Raw genomic sequence first — 23727 nt, 5'->3', positions numbered from 1 at the left:
CTACTACAGACTAACGCGGCTAACTCCTCTGGTTCTAACACATCCACCCACATCCAAACACAACAATGGACTCGTAGAAGACAAGTGTCATTGGGTGGGGCAGCAGGGCGCTTCCAAGTAGGAGACCGTTCCAACCAATGCAGTGCAGTGCAGCAACATTAAAAACAATCCTGCTTCATGTTCATTTTTTTCTTTTTCTATAGTGCCAATAACTTTCTACCTTTGCATTCTGCTGTTGTCTGTTGCTGCTATTTTTCCTTCCGCTTTGTAGTTTCCACAATGAGGGGCAAATCCAAATCCTTCCTTTTGATGCTCAGCTTTCTGCTTCAAAATGAGGCATTCTTGCTGCCAATATTCTCTATCACCCAAGTGCAGGCAGCCATAATGACTGGCTGAATTCCACCCCCCTACCCATACAGACCCACGTTTTTCCTTTAAGTTTTTCTTTTGTTGTGGGGGCAGGCAGGACTGTTTTTGAAAGGGCAGTGTAGGTATTTGTTTGCCATTTGACTCAGAAAAAGAGCTCTGAGAAACTATGGAAATAGTCCTAAACAGGTCTACTCAGAGGCAAGTCCCATGTTCTTCAATAATGCTTACTCCCAAGAAAGCATCTTTTGAATTGCAGCCTATGATTGAAGTCTCTCTTCCAAATGTTTCCAAAGCTGATAGGTGGGGAGGGGGGGGTCTCCCTTGCGAGGACCTGATTGGCAAGGAGAGAATGCCCTTTTCTGGGTTGCAATGGGCCTGGGGGAGATGCACTCATGCACATTGGGCTCATTCCCCCTTCCTACTAACAGAGTTAATTAACGTGAGGGTTTCACCCCTTGTGATCTAATTGGTGAATGCTGTTCAGGAAAACAGGATGCTGCCCTATGAGGCAAGGCCAGTGCCTACCTGCTGCTGGAAGGTACAAAATGAAAAACAAACAGCTAATTTGATGGTCGCTATTTTCACTGACTGTTACATCACTCAAATCACAACCTCACATTCCTATATAAATAAACTGCTCCATTTTGCCTCATATAATACTTTTAGTAAATCAGTTCTACCATTTGCCTTACCTGAGCAACGTCTTCAAGCTTGTTCCACTTGACAGAAAGCAATAGCTTTGGTAGGGATTGTGGAAAATTCTCACGACAATCATATCTCAAAGTCCAAATGAGATCCATTTCATTTTCACAGAGCTGTGACAAAGGATCCCTTTCCATGATCTCCTTTAGCTCAATGTAGAACTTTTTGCCACCCCGACCCTAAAAAAAATGCAAAGGTTGCAATTTACAAATGGTAAAGATGGCGCCAAGACACATTTTTCTAATTCCTGAAAGAGTGAATGTCGTGGAGGCCAGAATACGGTAGAATCTTTTAAATGTGTAGCACTTCAAACACAGTAATTTTAACTTCAAGAATATTCACATCAAAAGCCACTAGGGGGCAATATTGTTATTTTCTCAGTGACTAGGTAATATTTCTGTTTAGACAGGAAGATGCTTGAGATTGTATACTCACTTCATTACCTGTGTTATGAAAAAAATCAGCATTTGTATCATTTAAAGACCATACATAACTCTTTTGTTTCAATAAGTTATAGAACATACCATGTGAAGAAAAAAAGTTACACACCCTACAACATACATTCAAGTTGGCTCACTTCCTTTGAGAGCCAGTTTGGTGTAGTGGTTAAGAGCAACGGGGCTCTAATCTGGAGAACCAGATTTGATTCCCAACTCCTCCACTTGAAGCCAGCTGGGTGACCTTTTGCCAGTCACAGCTTCTTGGAGATCTTTCAGCCTCACCCATCTCACAGGGTGATTGTTGTAGGGATAATAATAACATACTTTGTAAACCCCTCTGAGTGGGTGTTAAATTGTCCTGAAGGGTGGTATATAAATCGAATGCTATTGTTATTATTTATCCCACATTCACAATCACACAGGTCTACAAGCAGTATCAGAAACTTCAAAAATACATAAGTAACCCCCTCTCCCTCACTAAGAACAGGATTTTCAGCCGAGAGACTAGATGCCTCTCCACTTGCAAACTGAATATAACAGAAACAACTACACTATAGAACAATAGTACCACAAGTATTCAGGTCCAACAATTAAAAAAACCGAACTTAACCTTATTTTTGGTATGAAATGATTCAGAAACAGTTCTGAACGGCATATGACTTAATTCTTTTAGAATTAATGTAATCCAATACATTCATAGGATCACACAATTTATACTCATTTTGTAATGTTGTCATAGGGCTGATCTGCATAATATTTAGCTGCTACAGAAAAAGCATGACATTAGGGACACTGGCTACACATATTTGTTTGGTCTCACTTTAAAGGGTTCTGTATGATATAAGTAAATTTTAAAAACCTATTTAAGCTCTTAATTTTTTTTAATGCAAGCATTCACATTACACAAACAGCAGTAAGACGGGGGGGGGGGAATCCTGTAATACAATTATTTTAAATGGGAAGATCATTGTTTCACCTGTGATACTTACTGCCATACCAGAACTATCACTATTTCTTGCAATCTCAGCTGCCTTTTCAAGTATCTGCAAAAAGATAACAATGTGTAAAAATTAGTTGGTGGGGACCTAACCACATTGCAGTCTGTTAGAACTCAAGATGAATTCTAGTTTGACCACAAAAAGTTTTGTATATACACATGCCTGCACATTATGCAGGCACCCCAACTCTTGCATGAACAGGATACATAATTAAACATAGATTTTTAAAAATGCAATGATAAATCATAATTATACGGACAGTCTCGAGTACTATGAGAGACAGTCCAAAACATTCATTTACAGCCTAAACAATGCACATTTTGAAGCATTATGGTCCTTGAAAATGGTAAAACATGCACTCATGTTTTAACTAAGGGTGTGTGATTCAGTATTGCTCTGCTGAATATATAGCTGATATATGCCTAATTGGTATTATTTGATTATACCAAATATAACCAGAGAATCTCAAATATATTTGGGATATCAAGTATCTGAACACCAATATATTTGAGTTTATCCTGCAAGTGCACCTACAGGTGTTTTAAAGCAGCCGGCTGCTTCCAAGCTGTTCCCCCTGGGCTTTCTTCCCCCAAGAGAGGAGGGAGGGAGGGGGAGGGAGTGACCAATGGGTCAGGAGCTGAAGTTGTCTGGCCAATCAGGGGATTCTTTGATGGAAGCCCTTTTCAAATTCTGTAAGGACATAAAAAGCAGGCCTAGCTCAGAGCAGACTTCATTTTGTGGGAGATTTCTGGAGACTAGAGAGACAGTGCTGTGAGTGCTTGTCTGGCCTGCCCTCTGGCTGGTCTCTGACTTACAGTTGAACCACTGCCTGCCTGGAGGAAGACCTGAGTGAGGGGAGGAAGAAACTACCTGTCTGAGGAGGGCCATCACCTAGATTGAGAGTCTAAGAATTATTTTGTTTGGGAAGGGAGAGGGGTTGGCCTTGTGTGTGGTTAGGGAGAGGGAGAGAAGGGGCAACCTTGTTGTTAATTCTGATAATTTGTTGTTGTTGTGGGTATGCTTTGGCTTGTTAGCTGTTTTAAGAGTTTCCTGACTGACTGTTCTTGTGGGGGGATTGCTTTTTCCTGGTTGAAGAGCAGGGGGTTGCTGTTAATATTTCAGAGTTTTACTGTTCTATGGGGCGGGAGAGGGATTATATTTTTTAATTTATTTTTAGAATTTAGATAAACACATACAGTAGAGATACAATAAAGATAATAAAACAATTTAAAAGATACAGTCCATCAATTATTATATATTATTATATAAGATAATACATTGCTCTTTTTTTGCCTGTTTATATATATAGGTTAAGATGGTTTTGATATATAACTGCTAGTAGGAATATGACGATAAGCTTTTTATAAGTATTTGTTTTACTATTTAACAACAATTAACTATTATCAACTACTTTAGTTATTTATAGAATTAAGATTTCCCCCCTTATTTTCCCCCATAACCCTTTCCCCCTCACCACTTTTCCCCTCAAGCTTCCCTACTTGCCATACACATACTGAAGCTGATTATTATTTAAGTTGCCATAGATGCTTCTAAAAGTGCTTATTCATTCACTCACCTCCCCCCTTTCCCTTTCCCCTTATCTTGCACTTCTCTCTTTTATTTTGTTTTTTAGGATTTACAAGTGCTTCCCCTTATAAACTTTGACCCTCTCCCCTTCCCTTCTATTAAAGCTAACAAAATATAATACAATTAAATATTACAGCTCACTATAACTGGTGTGTTGATTTCTACACACCTGTTACTGGTTCTAACCCAGTACTAAAGAGCTATAAAAAACTAAATAGAGGAGCAAACATTGGGAGGTCCGTTCTCTCCTGATCCCAAACCCCTATAGTGTTGCTTAATAATTGGTTTCATTTTATAATGTTAACCCTGTTACTGAGAAGATCTAGTCATCTGGTTTTCTTTAATTGGAGTGAACAGGAATCTTGCTTCCTTTTCTTTTTTTGTGGATTCTTATCATAGTTCTTTAAATGCTCCTAAGTTGATGTTCTACAAAAGGGCCAATCCTGATTTCGAATCAGTGGCAATGTAATATTTACTTTGATGAAACCCAAGAAGTTTTATAGAGTTGGGTGAACTCTATATACTGAATATTCAGGACCTCTAGTGGTGTCTTGAATTTTTTCTTTTACTGAGGACCTCACTGGATAAGTCTGTAAATATGATGATGGGAGTGTTTTGAATCGAGCCTTTATGTCTAGCTTCATCAAGTATTCTCTTTCGAATTCTTTGATCCGGGAATTCTGCTAGGATGTCTCTTGGACTGTTTTGTTGTGTGTTTGATAGGATGCAATAAGCTTTTGATATTTCCAAAGCCATTCCATTCTCCAAATGAAGGGATTTTGCTAGCCATGATACCAAAAATGACGAAAGAGCTTCATTTATTATTAATGATTTATCCAGGCCTCTAAATTTAAGATTTCGTTGTCTGGCTGCGATTTCTAATTTTAGAATTCTTTCTTGAAGAATGTTTGATTTTTGAAGGTTTTGCACATCGTTTTGTGCTGTGGTACTGAGATCTAAAGCTTTTTCGGCTTTTTGATCTGTTTTAAGTCTGTTTAAGTTTCTGCTAGTTGAACTGCAATTGGTTGTAACAATAATGCCATTTGGTTTAAGATACTACATTCTAACTTTGCTAGTTGTAAAGATAAAGCAGGGTCAAATTCATCTGCTGAAATTGCTTCATTTTTTTGCTCACCCACCATATTGGATTGTCCGTCGGTGTTCTTCTCTTGCAAGGCAATTTGACTTGGTGTAGGGAAAAAATCCTGAAGATTTTAAACAGCTTTAGAAGATACCTTTTTTTGCTGTTATTTTGTTTACCCATGTTACGGATAGTAACAGGGACGTTATAATGCTATTTTCTGAGGTTTGGGGCTCAGGAGAGGTGGAGCTCACTCAACAAACGTCCGTCTCCACCAATTCCGATGCCATGCCCCGAGGGGGATTATATTTGATTGCTGTTTTTTAAAATTGTTGGTTGCTTGTTTTCTGCTTTTCTAGGGAGGAGTTGCTTTATCTTTAGTGGAGTTTTGGGGGTCTCTTGTTGGGTAGTTGTACTCTTTCTGAGTACTAGTAGCTTGTTGATTTCTCTAGGTAAACTTTTCAATTTTTTTAAACATAGAGCTAGATGTAGGCTTTCTTAAAAATTAATTTTCAGCTTAGATACCAGTTTTCATCTAAAGAGGATTGTGTATGCATTAAGAAGGGTTCAAGTGTTCTTGTCAAGTAGATAAATATGGCCCCCACAGTAAAAAACAAAAACAAAAACGAACTATGCTGCTGCTCACCTTGGTCTTGTTCTCTTGATTCAGCTTGCATTGGGATTGGGACTTTGGTCAGTGCTGCCTTGCTCCTGTGTTTTCTCCTGAAAGCTTGGAATCCCCCACCCCAGTGAACAATGGAGAATTGTTGGACCCCGAGTTCCAACCTTCTTGAAACGTAGGGGTACTTTAGTGGACAGTCAGTACTAGCTTCCCTGCCATTTTGGTGGAGTTTGCTTGGGAAAAAAACCAACAACCTCCCCCAGATAGATTCTCCCATAGGAAATAATGGCCAAATATATTCAATCTTCTTGAATAAAACCAGATCCAGAGACCATACTAGTATATTTGTACACAAATATCTGTAATAATGAATATTTAATAATAAAAATTTATTTTGCTGCAAATCTCTAGTTTTAACTAAGGAAAGCATCCCTCTTCTCTTTTATTTTTAACTGAGTGTTAATCTAAAAATTTGGCACTAGTTCAACATTCTTGGTAGGTTTGCTTTGTAGGTTTGCTTTGTTATGTATGCAGCAGAGAGAAGAAAATGAATGTGTATCAGGTTGGCTGAAACTCTACATTATCTCTAAAAGTCAAACTAGAGTTGATGCTGGAAGATTTGTGAATGGCACGTTTTTATTGACAAAAAGCTGCTGGTTGGTGAGGGGGTGGGAAAGAGCTGACTTAGTACAATGGGGATAAGCTTTTCCCTCTGTGCTGTTTTCCTGACCCCTAATGGTGTCCCACCTAGCCACACTTTACCCCTTGAGAGGAAATATGTATATTTTCCGTAACCAGGAAAATTAATCTGACATAAAAATGGTGCAGGCAGAATCAACTGCAACTCATCCCAACCTGAATCAGGTCTCCCTACTCAACCAGTCTTTAGCAATATAAACATGGTGGAGATTGTTTCTTTCAACATCTCATTTAGTTTAGTTGAACTTTGTCCCATCCAAACCTGTGTCGCAAAAGAAGCATCACATTCAAACTTCACAGCTCTATTGGTCTACTTCGAAGTACTTTGGTATCTGGCTGATTGATGACTTGTCCCGCTTGAGAATACCCTAATTTTTTTTTCAAGTCATTTTTCTTTCTCAGTGGAACAAGGACCTACAGCTTTTTATCCTCAAAACCAATCATCTTAGGAACACATTACTATGAAACGGTACTAGAATTTCAAATACACACACATACAAAATTTAATCCCTATATTTTATCACTTTCTCCAAATCGGTTACAGAAGCTTTTTTAAAAAATACATATTTGACTGTTCTATATATATAATTATTACTAGCTGTGCATTGTCAATCAGTGCTAGAGGCAACTAAGGGTAAAACCAGACAGACATTCTTAAAGGCTGGTGGAAGTGGTCTGAATGCACATTCTCTGCTCTGAAAACAAACGCCCTGGAATGTAGCAACTGTGTGTGAAAACTGCCTCCGCCTCACTTTAGAATGTCTGTCTGTCTTCGCCCATTGCTAATAGGCAAAAGCGTGCACTAGATAAAAGCATTTTTGAGCCCTATTCAAGCATAGTTATGTCACAGAAGAGAATCTAGCAGAAGTGGACAGCATGAATGGTGAGCTCAATCCAGATCATTATTTACTCCTTAGCAGAGAAACAGACAAGCTTCCAGACTTATTGAGCCAAAAAGGTACTAGTTCTTTGGTTTCTGAGGACAAGCTGACCGTGCAGGACTGATCAGCAAGCCCTTTTGACATTCACGAAGCCCTCTCACTCCCTTCACCCTACTGAGCTGTGTGAACAACTGATTGCTTGGGCTTGTGAAAATCTTGAATCCACCACCCAGCCTTCCTCACAGCAAGGCTCCAAGCTGGTGTGTTTTCAAAGAAAAATGGCTTGAAAGGGATCCCACATAATTGCTTCAATAAAGATATCACCACGAAAAAAAAACAATTAAAATTTGAAAGTCTCCCTGAAGGGGGTGAGGAAGGGGCTGTAGCCAGTAGGAGAGTGAAAGTTGGGAACGGCAGAAAAAACATCCACTGCTCATGGCCAGAGGTAAGTCACAGAACAAACCAAAATGGCAGCCACAGAAACACATCACTACTCAATACCACTTGAACAGAAAAGCAAAGTAGAACATTTTTATGACACCAACTCCTCCTCAAACCTTTATAACCCATTGGATGTGTAAAATTTGTAAGAGAAAAATTGACACGCTTCCAAACATTTTTCAAATTTCTGTGAGATTATGTGAAGAATATTCTGGAATGTTCATTCATATATTTCAAGCATCAAAGACATTTATAGCATGGAATAACTGAACAAATTTTACAAAAAAAGGGTGAAGTTAAGAAGGGAAGGGTGTACTAGGTAAGCAAATGCAAACACTCAATCCAAACGAACTTACCTTGTCAAAGGGAGGGTAATAAATAGGAAGTTTTGAATACTCTTGAAACCTGATGTGCAAAGCTGTTGCATTTTCAGTGTATGGATTTGTTTGTACTGTTCCCATTGGATTCAACATCTCTTCAAGTTCATCTAACCAAACAAGATACCAGGTTGTTTTTTTTTAAATAGCAAAGAACATGTCATATTGTAACATATATAAACAAAATTTAAAAGCCACATTATGCTTCTTTGAAGGTGGTGAATTTCAGCTCGGAATATCCCTTCACATTAAAAAACCTCCCTGAAAATAATAAACAAGCACTGCCAGCAATAGAAAGGGTGAACCTTTTTTCTCTATGGTTTTGATTTTCTTTTTGCAGGGAGCTTTTTGTGCATAGGATCATTAAAAGCAGAATCCACTACAGCTAATCTGAACCAGTCCATTCCACCACCTCAGTATTCTGCCACCTTATTCCCCCCTGCCCCTTCAGAGCATTTATTCATTCAGAAAATTTCTATGCTGTCTCTGCTCATGACATCTTACAAAATAAGGGCTTAAAAAACAACAAAAGTTGTTATATAGCAAGAGATCAATTTTCTATTATAATTCAGGCCTCGTTCTGACATTTTTTGAGCATGGTCCCCCCCCCTTTGCAGTGTTGTGATATGGAAGCCAGATTGTACACATCATAATACAGCAAGAATCTTACAGTGCTTGGTTTTTATTTGAAGCTCGTAACAAAATGGAACAGACTTACTGCAGCATTAAACAGTGTTCTGAACCAACTGAAATCTCCAAATCAACTCTGAGGAGAGACCTATGTAGAGTGTGTTACAGCGGTCTAGTCGATGTTAACATGCCATGAATCCAGATGGCGAGATCAGCCACATCAAGGTAGGGGGCCATCTTTCAGGGATGTTTAGCAGTGTGGAAAGACCTTAGCAGGCGAGACTTGTGAGAAGGCCTTTTTTGCAGCTGCATTTACTTGCTTCTCTAGCAGTAATGATGGCTCTAGTATAACCCCTAGGCTCTTAACTGAATCAACCAGGGTCAACTGAACCCATCAAAGGTTGAAAGCACGATGTCCTTCAAGATCTCTGTGATTTCAACTTCTTATGTGGTTTTTTTTTTACCCTTTCTCAATGGAGATGCAGTGCAAAGCAGGGCAGTGATTGCTGAACAAAGATTAGAGAAACTTAATTCAAATCTTCAATCAGTGATGAAGCTCACTGGCTGACCATGGTCGAGGAAAGAACCACATGCATTGTCTTGAGTTCCTTGAAAGCCAGGAGAATACAGATAGACAGTTGGATCAGCAACTAGATTCATTGTGGCTTAAATTCCACAATAGTCATGGTACAGCCAAAGGTGTGGTAGGAATGGCATATGTGCGAAGGGACTATGAGACGCACAGTGCAATTAGAGTTACACCCCGTGTGTGTGTGTGATGTTGATTGTCATATAATGGATTTACATATCTTCTAAATTCTGAATAGAATGTATTTTAAAAGAACTCCAATTTATCTCATTTTGAATAGAATGCATTTTGTGTGGTGAATGCCCTCAAGTCATAGCAGACTTACGGCAACCCCTGGTGGAGTTTTCATGGCAAGAGACTAACAGAGGTAGTTTGCCATTGCCTGCCTCTGCAACCCAGGTCTTCATTGGAGGTCTCCCATCCAATTACTAACTAAAGCTGACCCTGCATGGCTTCTGAGATCTGATGAGATCAGGCTCACCTGCGCTATCCAGGTCAGAGCAGACGGTATTTTAAAAGAACTCAAATCAATTTATAGTAAAATCCAAAACACTAGCTATAGATCCAGCAAGCTAATAACGACTTCTATAGCCTTCTCTCAGTTCATGCACCAACCAAAGCTACACCTTCATTTGGCTGAACTCTTTTACAAAAGCCACCTCTAATGAGTCAGTGAAAAATACAGGGCTTGAAATTTGTTATATTTTTCCTTTACTGACAACTTAAGATGCTTAGTAAAGCAAGATGTACATAGGTCATGTTCTTTATTCTGCCTTGGACTAGCATCTGCTCTCTATGGGAGTAAGAATGTGAAACAGATATTAGCATTAAAAATAATAGCTCCTAAAAGATGCAGGTCACACTTTAGAAACAAATGTGATTAGGACCACGGCTTAACAAAGACATCAGTGGAGGGAACGGAATGAAGCATCAAAGGGGGCCCAGATGAAATTCAAGTTCTCTATTCAGAATGAAAGTCTGTTGACATGTTGTCACAACTGTACATGTCCCACAAGAAAATGCCATCATAGACCAATAGACCAAGCTGCTGCTATGGGGGGAAATGTTTCCCTATCTAGGAAAATATATATGCCACTGTTGCTTTGTATTTTATTGCCTTGAATTACTATTTTATTTATTGCCATTATTTACACATCTTTTATCATTGAGTGTTTAAAGTTAAGCAATATTCAGAATGGTTGCAATCCAGCTGGTGATAACAGTGGCACAGCTGTGATTTATTTTAGAGGGCATTTGTGGGAAACCCAAGCAAGCCAACCAGCCAAACTTTCCAAAATGAATGGAAGCTGCACAGTGGCACAGTAGGTTGCACAAGCAGCTTCTGGATCACAAATTATGTCTTACCAGGAAATGATGACCAGCTGTGCAGTATGAAATCTCCTGTTTTCAACTGTCCTTTAAAATCAAACACCATGGTATTGACCCATGCTACAGAATAGTGCTGAAATTTAAAAAAAAAATCTTGTTTAAAGATGAACCTTAACTTTGGACTTGTTATTAAAACAATTTGCTTTTAATGAACAAAACAAAAGAAGAGAAAAAAGTTATTAATTAAAATGTTGATTTGGAAAAATTCAAGATACTACAGGAAATGTTTTCTACAGTACAGACCTGCTAGCTTCAATGATATCTGAAATTGAAGGTCTGCTTAATGGGTAAGGAGATTAGATGTAAAATTAAATGTATTTTTAGCCTATTAAAATGTTATATAGGATTGCCAACTCCAGACTGGGAAATTCCTGGAGATTTGGGGGCATGGAACCTGGGGGACTGGTTGGGTTTGGGAGAGGGGAAGGATCGCAGTGGGGTATAATGCCATAGAGTCCACCCTCCAAAGCAGCCATTTTATCCAGAGAAACTGATCTCTGTTGTCTGGAAATCAGTTGTAATTCTGGAAGAGCTTTGGGCCCCACTTGGAGGTTGGCAACCTAATTTTATATCATATAATACAAAAATAAATACCAAAAGCAATCATATTTGCCCTGGGGAACACTGGTGCAGCCAGAGCAAACCGCCCTGCTGTGTAAAGTGTGGAATGAATATGAATAGTGAAATCCAAAATGCTAGCTAAACTATAATAATGTAGAATTATGCTTTTCTAATAAGGCAGTTTTTCCATGCAGAGATTTGTAGCAACCATTAACATGTATTACTTTTATTACATTCAAATGTAGGCTCAGGAAAAGCTGAGGAGGGAGGTGTTTTTCTTCTTTTAGCCTCTTTTACCATTTGTCACCCATATCTTCTCGAGCTCTCCTTTAGCCACATCCTGAAAGCATCCAGCAGGAGTAGGGAGGCTGCAGGGAACTTCTCTAGTGAGAGCTTGCAAATAGATGGTGTCTCAGCAATCCCCACCCCTTTGCTGGACAATAAGGATTTAAGGTTTTTTTCCTGTGAATGTCTTGTATTCCATGAGTGGAAAAAATGTCTCTCCAATAATATGCAACACAAGTCATACCCACTGCACTTCTTTATGTTGTAAGGGGGCAGCCTTCCCTCAGTTCTCCATCTCTCCTTCGGTCATCCCTCCTTTTACTCTGCCATTCCATTCCACCTGCATAATTTCCTTCAAAACTTCCATTTGCCTCTGATTCTTACCTATCCTGCACAACTCACCTCCCAGATCCACTTTGTCATCAGAGACTCTTGTGAATATGCAGATCCAGGCAGCTGTTACCTGGAAGACTTTTCTCTTGCCCTGCCTGCAGCAATAGGACTGGGAGATTATTGCAGCCTGGAAACTCAGATGTGGCTGCTAACAACTTCTTTTGTCCAAAGTCAGCACAATGCCTTCCCCATGCATTAAACAACTAATTAATTTATTACATTATTATTTTGCCCTTCTTCCAAGGAGCTTATACGGTTTTCTGCCTTCCTCCATTTTACCCTCACAACAATGCTACGGAATATATTAGGCTGACAGAGAATAACTGGCCAAGGTCACTCAATGATTTGCAAGGGACATGAGGATTTGAATTTAAATCTGTTCAGGCCTAGTCCAGTACTCTAGCTGCTATACCATACTGAGTCTCTCTCACAATAGGTTTTAAGATGTAAAGAGAAGTCTCCTTAATAGGTTAAAGGATCCTATTAGTTGGGGGGACAGGGCCAGCCCATGCACTTGGTGAACCTAGGGCACCGATCAGTTCTGTCACTGCTCTGCCAACCTACCTGCAGATGGCACGTAGGGAGCCTGCTTCTTCCCTTCCCTCATTGCAGGGGTAGGCAGTTTCCCTCCTCTCTTCCATCTCCCTGCAGCACAGCACGGTGAGGAGAGCATGCTGCAGCCTCCTGTCTCCCCTCCCTACAGAAGGGGGAGGAGCAAGGAGGGCAGCCTAACTTAGGTTGCCCCAAATTCTTGGGCTTGCCCTGGTGTGAGGCAATTTGTTCAGTAAGGCCAATTCCTTGCATCTGATCCTCAGATTGAGAAAAAAAACCAAGGAAAGACCACTTTCCTCCCTTTAGCTTAACTTCCAATCTCAGGTGGCTTCAGAATTGTGAATATATGTGTAGGATGTGTGTGTTGACACACAAAAAACTAGGTTTTTTGCATACTGTACAATTGCTCCAGTTTGCAGGAACACGACTGTCCTACCCACAGGCCATTGGATCTGCAAGCTCAATATCCACTATAATAATTGGAGGGGTGATATTTGATCAGTTTTATTCATAAAAGCGGTAGTGTGATGACAGTGGCTAAGAGTGTAAGCTATGAGCTGGGAATTCTCAGGTTCAAATTTCATCTCAGCCAAATTTCATCCTTCAGCAAGCTATTAATAGCCTCACATCTGCAATATGATAATGTGTCTCCCTTACGAGGTTGTTGTACAGAAGGCTGAGAAAGCATACAAAGCTCTTCAAACACATAAATGCAGTATCATTAGAAAGCTTAAGGAAGTGAAATATTTAACTGCTAAGAAAATGAACAGTACATAAGCAAGTACTTTTAAAAAGCTTAACATCTGTACAATTACAGCTTTCAATTCGCAGTTCAGATTTTTTTAAAGCATGGAAATTAAAGGTATGTAAACATACACCGATTTCCCAGTACAAATAATAAGAATGTAAGTAGTAGTGAAATGAAAGTATTACCACTTTCCCAGCTTTCCTAATGGTCTGGTATTTGGAAGGATTAAGTGACTTGGCTGACTTTTTATTTTTCATTTTGTCCATCACAGCATAAACCACAAAGCACAACCTAGCCATTCTTGGCAAATCGCAGACGTTGATATCAAATTCCAAGGGCTCATTCCAAACATGGTCATTTCTCCCAGATATTTCTGAACTTACGATAGGCTTACAAAGGAGCTCAGTTCCATGGAAAAGACCAGCCCTGACATGAACCTGCAAAGAGACACATGACAGGGAAGTATCCAAACACATTCCACAAAACCAACAAACACCAGTAGGATCGTTCACCTAGAAACATTTCCTGATAAAAGTGACAGCTTTGCAACAGTTGCCCCCTGTTGGGGCTCATAGGCCAAAATGTGCTGGAATATTAGAAATGTTAAACATTTAAACTATTTAAACAAAGAGAAGACAGTTCTTTTTGCTGCTTCATTCCTCAGAGTTAGGCATGAAAGATGATCCTGACAAAGAGCCATAAGTAAGTATAAAAACTTTAAAGATCTAAATGTTAAGTATGTTGCAGCATATCTGCAACAGTAGAAATTAGGGTAAGTTCAGCAGGTTCAGTTTTTGAAATTTAAAGAAATCTTGGAATAATCTCTCTGAAAGAACTAGCATTATATATTGTATGTTGTATATATTTATCATTTTTTTCTTGGAACAATTTATTAATGTTAACTAATTGAAAACAGTATTACTTGTGTTAACTGAATAAAAACAGCTGCTATTCAAAGAGCCCAAGTGAGCATATTCAAATTTTCTGGTTTATTGTTATTATTTTTCCATTATTTATAGTCTGTCTATCTTGCTGGTACTCAAGGCGGATTACATATGATCAACAGGGTGATTTACACTGTGATTACATCTCCTTGTACCACAAAGACAGTGCAGCCCTAAGCAGAGTTACTCCACCAACTTCAATAGACACGAATAACTCTACCAAAGATCGCACTGAGATGCTGCTACCCACAAAGGTCCCTTAAGAGATGCTTTTCTAGTTGCGTGGGTTCTAGCCTGTACTGTCATACCTTAAGTCACCTTTGCTTTGGCAGTTACTCCGTTTTTTATTAACTCATTAACTGTTGCTTTTTAATGGTTATGCATTATACAATATGGGTTAATGAAAAGCAAGGTGTATGTTTTATAATAATGAAAGTATACTATTACCAATAATAATATAATAATGAGAAGGCTCTGTTAGAGTTCTTACTGGTATGCTAGTTTTCTACCTGCAGGAATATTTTCACGTGGATGAGCATTCAGATACGCAATCCCCTAAATGTGATTTGAAGTGGCACAGTTATGTACGTGCAGGTCAGAACACAGACTTGTCTGTAACTTAGAGAATACAATTAAAAAGCTCCTGGTTAGCCCATTATAATGTTGATTGAATTTTCTTTTGTTCAATACAAAAAGGTCCTGATTTCCCCCCCAAATAGCCCTAGTATAGTGAGCATCTGTGTAGAAGGGATTTGAGTGTGCACATGGGGTAATTGTTTTTCTTGAAATAAAGCCAAAAGAATACTTGGAACTTAACACATGCTATGTATCAATATTTTTTCATACATTCAGGAAAAAAGTTTTAGAAAGGCATTTATATTTAAAAAATAGTTTACAGAACCAAAAAAATATTCCACTAGATCACAGTGTATATCTCTTAAAACATACCAAACATATTAGATACATGAAAATAATTTCAGGGATCAGATAATTAACACTTTGATATTCCCCAATGTTAGGTTACAACAACAGAGCCTAAAAAGTCCAATTTCTCAAGTGTAACTATTTCCCCTAAGTAGTTAAAGGACGTAGTGAACCATTCTTTGTCCTCATTCATTCTCATAGGAAATTCTGTCTAGCCTGGAAAAAGTTTTGCTTATGTGGTGCCTCCATGATAACATTAATTTAGTATTTCCAGAAGAGGACAAACAACCATTTTGGATTAATCCTTATAAGAAATTGTCATAACTGGGAAACTGATTGGATATATATTTCAAACAGAAATGAATGCCATTGTTTTCATATGCTTCCAGTATATTTGGTGTCTTATACATATTACTCTGATTGAATTTTTCTTGGTTCTACAAAAGTTATAGGTTTATAAATATATACCAGCTCTTGAAGGATTCTTTAAAAATCTGTGGAATGTCTGTTGAGATGCATCACCCAAGACAGTAGCACAAGTTGCTTTTTAAATTCAGGGAGGCACAATCCTGCAAAGCCAGTTTGGTGTAGTGGTTAAGAGCGCAGGACTCTAATCTGGAGAGCCGGGTTTGATTCCCCACTCCTCCACTTGAAGCCAGCTGGGTGACCTCAGGCTAGTCACGGCTCTCTGGAGCTCTCTCAACCCCACCCACCTCACAGGGTGTTTTGTTGTGGGGATAACAGTAACATACTTTGTAAACTGCGGTATTAAGTCATCCTGAAGGGCAGTATATAAATCAAATGTTGTTGTTGGTGGTGGTGTTGCTGTTATTATTAAAGGTTAACCACAACTAACCCCCACCCCTCCAAAAGCTCCATTGGAATAGGGTTTATCTACAACTTACACAATCTCCTTGAATTCAATGAGGTTTGGTCATACTTTTACTGTACTTTGGATTATACTTAGTAGGGGGAGTTGAAACAGGAGCTTACAATATAGCTTGGAGGAATCACATTAGAAAGATGTAAATAGAAAAACTGCTATCCCAGTAACCCTTTTATGAATAAGGTTCTGTTTCATTTTTCAACCCTCTTCCCCTGTTCAGAATTACAGTTATTCCTCTGCTGGAGGGGGAAAAAAAGATTACCCACTTGTAGAGATTCATATTTTCTTCTCCACATGAAAATAAATCATTCAGTTAATTGCATGCTCAACACAATAAAGAAAACACGTGCCACTGTATTTCAGGGGTGAAGTGCCTTGTAAGGCTTTTACGTAATCATGCAATATATTCCCAAGAGTTAAAGCTGTGGTTTAAAATGCAATCTTAAAAAAATTTACAGGAAACGCTACTTCATTTGCTTCTACGTTTAGCATGTTTTGTAAGCTAACAGAATGCCTTGTAGGACCAGTTCAAGTCTTTTATCGACTAAAAATTCATCTGAACTTTCTAATCTACTGTTGACTCAAATTCTTAGTAATAGTTTATCTTTCCATTTCAGTTAAGTTTCCTAATCTACAGCAGCACATTCATATATCAGCTCTGTCACAACAGTTCTGTCGACACAAACACTTTGAAGAGGAACACTCTTCAGTGCCACTTCAGAGCTTTTGGCTATGACTGCTTAAGTGTCTTGAGAAAAATCCCCACTTTAATCATATCAGAATCTTTAAAATAACCAGCAGGACTGTTCTCATTTAAGTCAAGCACCTGGATTCAGTACAACATGCAAAAATGCTAGAGAAAAATGGTTAAAAAGTATGCTATGGGTAAAAGTATGCTATGGTCAGCACAGAGTTACTTACTTTAGCGGTCTCATCTGTGTTCAGCTTGTTCCCATTTACCAGCACCACCTTGAAAGGCAGGGTAATATCCCATACACTTTGGGTCAACTATGAAAACAATGGATAAAACAATGTGAGGTTTCCCAATATATACATTCCAAAACTGAAATCATGCTTGTTTTAAAAAACTTGATCTATCCTTAACCAGTATCTCTCTCCCCTCCCTGATAATGATCTCTGTTCAAGTTTCAATATAAAATTTAACCTGAAGACATAATTCATTTAAATTGAGAAGTTTGTACCATCTACATATGATTTAACTGTTTTTAAATGAATTACCTCAAACTATGTAAGTTTACATAGCAAACACTCACGGCTATTGTTCGTGATTTTTTGGGTGGCAGAGGAAGAGGAAGGTTGGATGATTTTCGGCTTATGGCAGCTTCTATGGCAATCATTTCCTGTTCACACATTTTCTGTATGCTGCTACATTCCACAAGAGTCAGCTGAGGAAGAATTCTGTTCATCACACAGCGATGGATATACTAAAAAGGGATGAGAAGTGATTCAGTTATTCTCATGCTGAAAATTATACATGTAGTTTTTGATGTAAACATATTTTAGATATGTCCATATACAATCAAAAAACCTCAGATAAGGAAGGAAAGAATTTGGAACAACTTATATCTTTTTGCAGTTAGTCAGATGATTGGCCTTTCCTTTCCCTCCTCCTCCATTAAAGGCAGATTGATATAAGACTTTTCCCCTTGCTGCTGGAGGAAAGAAAAGGAGAAATATCCATTCTACGAACTCTTTCCATTCATCATTCACTGGATCCAGTGGTTATCCTTGGATCTTGTCTGCTAAGTCTTAATTCCTTTCTGCTTTTCCAGCCATTCTGTTTTTAGTTGTACTTTTTATGCCTCACTATAATGCACATGAAGATTTTTTTTATTCTATATTCCCAGCTAGACATGGGCACGAACCAAAAAATTTAATGACTCTGCGGTTCGTGGTTCAGTGCTGACAACGATCCCAAGGTCGCAAACCACAATGAACATTTTCCGTTGCCGAACCGGTTCACGGTTCGCAGTTTGTGGGGCACAGAACAGCCCCCGTGGCACTGACCCATATTCCCGGGGAGTGTTTTGCAGGCTCTCCTACAGCCATCACCCAAGTTTGGACAAGATTGCAAAAGGGATCTTGGAGTTATACCCTCTCCAATCCAAGGCCCCCAGGAAACTCCCACTCGATACAATTAGAGCCACCGGTTGAAATTGGCCCAGTGTACAGAAGGTGGGTTCTGACGGTGGCCACTGGGCCTGGTGGGCACGGGGAGGTGGTGACAAGCCACCTCCCCTTTAGGGGGCAGGGGGTCTGGCCGCTCGCTGGCAGCACCCCCCATGTGCCCGCCTGCCAGGCCAAAGAGGAGCGTGCTGGCATTCCCAGCGTGGGTGGGAGAGGACATGTTATTCGAATGGGGGCCTTATACCCCAGCAACCGCGGGTCCTCACCCGAGGGTCCCACTGAGGAACAGTGCGGCAGCAGCCGACAGCACCCACCTTCCTGCCTTGCCGGAAAGGACGGGAGGGAAAGGAGATGTCATTTGGAGGGGAAGTGGGAAGATCCACCAACAGCTGCGAGGCCTCCTCCAAAGCTCCCACTGAGCTACTCTGTGGCGGCAGCCAACAGCACCCACCTTCCTGCCTTTGCAGAAAGGACGGGAGGGAGAGATGTCGTTTGGAGGGGTCGGAGTGCTCCAGAGAGGGACAGGTCGAAAGAGGGTCTGTGAAGTCGGAAGATCCCAACAGCCACGAGGCCTCCTCCGAGAATCCCACTGAGGAACTCTGTGGCAGCAGCCAGCATCAACCACCTTCTTGCCTTTGCGGAAAGGATGGAATAGGACAGGTCTGGAGAGGTCGTTGGGAGGGGACTGAGTGTTCCGGAGAGGGCGAGGTGAGAAGAGGACCGTGTACTTGTGTGGGAGAGGAGGGTCAAGCCCGAGGCTTCCTGGCCACATTGCGCAGCAGGACCGGGACGGAGGGAGCCCACATCTACCCTGAAGGAGTGCACAGACTGCTGTGGCAGAGGCTTGTCTGCTCCCCCTGTGTCACAGTGGAGGCTGTCACCAGCATCACTCACCTTCCTGCCTTCGCGGAAAGGATGTGACTGGTCGTGGTGGCATTACCCATTCACCCCTGCCCAGAGGGGACCGCTGCTGCTATTGACAGGGGCCACCATGACGTGCAATTTTATGCGCAACAGCAGTTTATCTGTCCCTCGTGGCCAAAAGCCGAAGCATCATACAGCACCCACTGTCCAGCATTCACGGAAAGGGTGTGAGGGCAAGGGACCCATTCCCCCCTGCTCAGCGGGGGCAGCAGGCGCCCATGGAAAGGGGGGGTACTGTGCGGTGCCACACTAACACCAGCAACAGCTCCTGAGCTGTTCCTCATGGCAGAAAGCAGCATCAGCTGGCAGCACCACACCTTCCTGCCTTTGCAGAAAGGACGTGACTACCCATTCCCCCCCCCATGCACAGAGGACAGCAGGTGCACATGGATAGGGGTGCACCGTGCTGCTCAAACCTGTCAGCTCAGCAAGTGTGCCTGAGCTGCCCCTCAGGGTCCAAAGCGGCGGCAGCAAACAGCACCCACCTTCCTGCCCTCACAGAAAGGGTGGGAGGGACCCATTTCCCCCTGCTCAGAGGGGACACCAGGTGCCATGGATGGGGGGGGGGGGTGCCACTCTAACATCAGCAACAGCAGCAGAGCTGTTCCTCATGGCCAAAAGCAGCATCAGCTGGCAGTACCACACCTTCCTGCCTTCACGGAAAGGATGGGATGGGAAAGACAGGAGAGATTGGGAGGCATCTGAGCAGATCCGGAGAGGTGTGAAGAGGGAACAAGAACTTGTCTGGGAGAGGAAGACCAGGAGGCCCCAAAAAGCCACCGTGTCGAATTGCGCAGGCTGCTGTGGTAAAGGCTTGTCTGCCCCTCCTTTGTCGCAGTGGAGTCTGTCGCCAACATCACTCATCTCCTTGCCTTCATGGACAAGAGATGAGTCGAGGGGTCCATTCCCACCATGCTCAGAGCACACAGCAGGAGCCTAGGATAGTGGGCTCCATGCTGTGCAACCATATATGCCACAGCTCCAGAGCTGCCCTACGTGCCCCAAAACTGGAGCATCAAAAAACACCCACCTTCCTGTTTTTACAGGAAAACAGGGATCTCTCAGCCTCCTCCTCCACAGCCGCAACTGGTGATTTTGGGGGAGCGGGAGCCTCTGCTGCTCGAGTCCTGCACAGCACTGCTTCCCGAGCTGCAACCGGGACGATCTCTGCACTTCCCCCATGACCACTCTTGTCCCCCACCCAAAGCCTCATAGTGCCAGCAAACAACAATTGAGGAGAAGAAAAGAGATGACACTGTGAACCCTCAGCCGAGGTGCCCACCAAGCTTGGCCCCAGAGCCTGGCAGCAGCCCTGGCACCAGAGGGAGGGAGGGACTAGAGCCCTAGCCCACCACTCCCACAGACCTGAACAGATCAGGCACTAATGTAAGCCCTCAGCCGAGGCGCCCACCGAGCTTGGCCCCAGGCAGGGCCAGATCTATGGTTGCTAGTGCCCATGGAAACCATAGTCAGGCTAATTGCGCGTTGCGCCCCGCCCCTGCGGCAAGCCAGCTGCCCTGGCGCGCCGTGGAGCTGGTGGCAGCGGCAGCGCGAGTGGCTTGGAGGCCACCCACGCAGTTCACCTGCCCTGCAAGACAAAGGGCAGCTAGCTTGCCGTGCGCCCCTCATCCTGGGGAAAGGCGAACGGAGCGGGCGGCCTCCCAGCCACCCGTGCTGCCTTTTGCCTTTCCCGCAGGACAAGGGGTGGCCGGCTTGCTGCGCGCCCCTTGTCCTGAGGAAAGGCGAATGGCGCGGGTGGCCTCCCAGCCTCCCGAGGCAGGCAAAAGGCAGTGCGGGTGGCTGGGAGGCCACCCACGCCGTTTGCCTTTCCCCGGGACAAAGGGTGCGTGGCAAGCCGGCCACTCTTTGTCCTGCGGGAAAGGCAAAAGGCAGCGCGGGGGGCTGGGAGGCCACCCGCGCCGTTCGCCTTCCCCCCCGCCCCCGCGGCAAGCCGGCTGTCCTGGCACGCCATGGAGCTGGCAGCAGTGGCAGTGCAGGTGGCTGGGAGGCCGCCCGCACCATTTGCCTTTCCCCCAGGACAAGGGGTGCGCAGCAAGCTGGCTGCCCCTTGTCCTGTGGGAAAGGCAAAAGGCAGCGCGGGTGGCTGGGAGGCCGCCCACACCGTTCACATTTCCCCAGGTGCACTCCTGGGGCTGGCAGCTGCGCCCGGCACCCCCTCTTTGGCAGCGCCGGAGGCAGACTACCCCCCTGGCCCCCCATCGATCAGGCCCTGGCCCCAGGGCCTGGCAACAGCCCTGGCACCAGAGGGAAGGAGGGACTAGAGCCCTAGCCCACCTCTCTCACAGACCTGACCTGATTAGGCACTGATCAATAATCAATGTGAGCCCTCAGCCGAGGTACCCACTGAGCTTGGCCCCAGAGCCAGGCAGCAGCCCTGGAACCAGAGGAGATAGATGCCTATCCCCAAAATCCAAGCTCAATTATACTGTCTCTCTCTCCCCAAAGGCTAGCAAGTAGCAAGCAGCAGCTCTGTCACACTCTACTGCTAGCTGAAAGTGAAACCCAGCCTGGGAGCCCACTGCTATTTATAAGCTGAGGACTCATTGAGAAATGCAGGAGGTCTGTGTTTGGCCGAGCTGCCTATCAGGGTTTGCAGGGATGAGATTGGAGTGCCCATGGCTACAGAATACCCCCCTCCCTCCCCTGGGTGTCTTCTCCCAACTTGTAACTGCTTTGCAGCTCCATGGTTGGAAGGAAGACCTGCTGATCAAGGTAAGCTGGGCTTCCATTCAGGTTTCCAGGGTGACAGAAGGAGCGCAGACAGAGTTTAGGCATTCCCCCTGCTCTGTTTCCAGGGGAATTGATTGATGACGCCTGACTGTCTCTGGCTTCCCGAAAGGCGGCCAAACACACCAAACCAGGCCTCTTCTGAACGCTGGTTCGTTTGCCATGGACAATCACGAACCACCAGATTGCGATCGCCAATTTCGTGGGTTTTTGAAGTTCGTAATGCAGTTCGTGCCCATCTCTATTCCGAGCTGCTTGTAGGGTAATTTTATGCCTTTGTCTTAAGTTCTAGAACATTTTTTTTACTGCTTATCCTTATGGCAACTCATATCTTAGTCCATGATCTTAGTCATTTAAAAATCAAAATATATAAGCTGCTGTAAGCTGCTTCAAGCAATGTTAGAGCACGCACACTTTTAAAAGAGTACATACCTGGAACTGAATTAATGGATGGTCTCCGAAGACATATTCCAGTCTTCCGCTAACTTGCAGCACATAGTCATGAGGATCAAATACTTCATCTTCCCTTCCATGGATAGTCAAACGCTTCCGAATTGCTAGTTCATTTAACCTGATAGGGTTTATGTTAGGAGAAACCTGGAAACTAAATACATCCTGTTAAAAAGAAAGTGACAAACCAAATGTTGATTTATTTGCATCTGAATCCTCAATAACTGCATCCATCTATCTGCCTTCACTACTGATATTCCACAGCTGGAAGGAAAGATTTTGAGATTCTGCACTGGCACAGCTCATATCATCCTGAAAAGCCTTAGGACTGAGTTATATAAATTTTAGAACCCGGTGTAACAGCTAACATTTAGCATCCTTCACAAAGTGGAGGATAAACTTCATTGGCTACTAAATCAAAATAGTACACAAAATGAAGATGGTACTCAGTACAGACTAGCATCTATTTCTCATCAATGATGGAGGGGCCATTATCAATTAAAAGAAGTAATCTATTGCAAGGTTTACAGCTTCAAAAAAGTAGTTCTTAGTTTCTGCCCTGGAGAACATTCTTACTATAATAGTTCAGATGCATGTTTTCTTATTACAACAGTTTAGATGCGTGTTTTCTTTGTGCCTTATGTAACTGGGGAATATGTATACCCATGCTACTATTTAATATATCTGTGAGATTAAACTACTATTTTTCCTAGCTTGTTTTGCTTTCTATAAAAGCACATGCAGAGCTTTCATTTTTAAAATACTATAGGAAGATATAATCATTCAAAACCAATTATTTACAAATGTAAACCATAGTCTAGCTTTCATTATAGATATATATTTGTATTCTTGTCTAGAAGCTTATTTATGTAACAAGCCCCGGGTAATGGGCCAAGCCTCGCAAATGGAAAATCATAACCATAATGAAGAAGTCAGTCAAAATCAATTCAATATTTTCTCAGTTTCAAAACTTATTTGTTTCAAAGGAGCTACTTTCCCTGAAGTTACTGCCAGACGCTGAAGCATTCTTTAGGACTAATTCCAAAAAAGCAAGCCTTCATTTCTTTAAAGGCAAACACTCTGGGTTTTTTGTAAGCAATTTATGAGCCTTGGGGAACATCTGTTTCTCTAAAGGTCTAGGAATTTTTTTTAATGTTTCAAAACATTCATGAATGAAAGCAATGTAGAAAACATATGCAGTGCCATCCTAAGCAGAAGAGCAAGATTTGAATCCAGTAGCACCTTCAAGATTAATGAGATTTTCCAGGGTGTAAGCTTTCGAGAGTCACACTCACTTCAACAAATACCACAAGCTTGACTCCTGAAAGCATATACTTTGGAAAACCTGGGGCACATTAA

At 42.2% G+C, this 23727-nt stretch overlaps 1 protein-coding gene across 3 annotated transcripts in view; it reads right to left on the bottom strand.

Moving 5' to 3' along the window:
- PIK3CB (phosphatidylinositol-4,5-bisphosphate 3-kinase catalytic subunit beta) overlaps positions 1-23727 on the bottom strand; it is a 127715-nt gene that overhangs the window by 46830 nt on the left and 57158 nt on the right. For all 3 annotated transcript variants that reach the window (XM_054983137.1, XM_054983139.1, XM_054983138.1), the window contains 8 exons: positions 22351-22533; positions 17373-17543; positions 17020-17106; positions 13530-13781; positions 10782-10878; positions 8177-8307; positions 2501-2554; positions 1062-1250 (listed from right to left, as the gene is read on the bottom strand). In XM_054983137.1, the coding sequence (XP_054839112.1) occupies positions 1062-1250; positions 2501-2554; positions 8177-8307; positions 10782-10878; positions 13530-13781; positions 17020-17106; positions 17373-17543; positions 22351-22533 (1164 nt within the window). The remainder of the gene's footprint in view (positions 1-1061; positions 1251-2500; positions 2555-8176; positions 8308-10781; positions 10879-13529; positions 13782-17019; positions 17107-17372; positions 17544-22350; positions 22534-23727) is intronic.

This window comes from Eublepharis macularius, chromosome 6, assembly GCF_028583425.1.
Source record: "Eublepharis macularius isolate TG4126 chromosome 6, MPM_Emac_v1.0, whole genome shotgun sequence".
NCBI classification, from domain to species: domain Eukaryota; kingdom Metazoa; phylum Chordata; class Lepidosauria; order Squamata; family Eublepharidae; genus Eublepharis; species Eublepharis macularius.
This window is presented reverse-complemented; position numbering and strand designations above follow the sequence as displayed.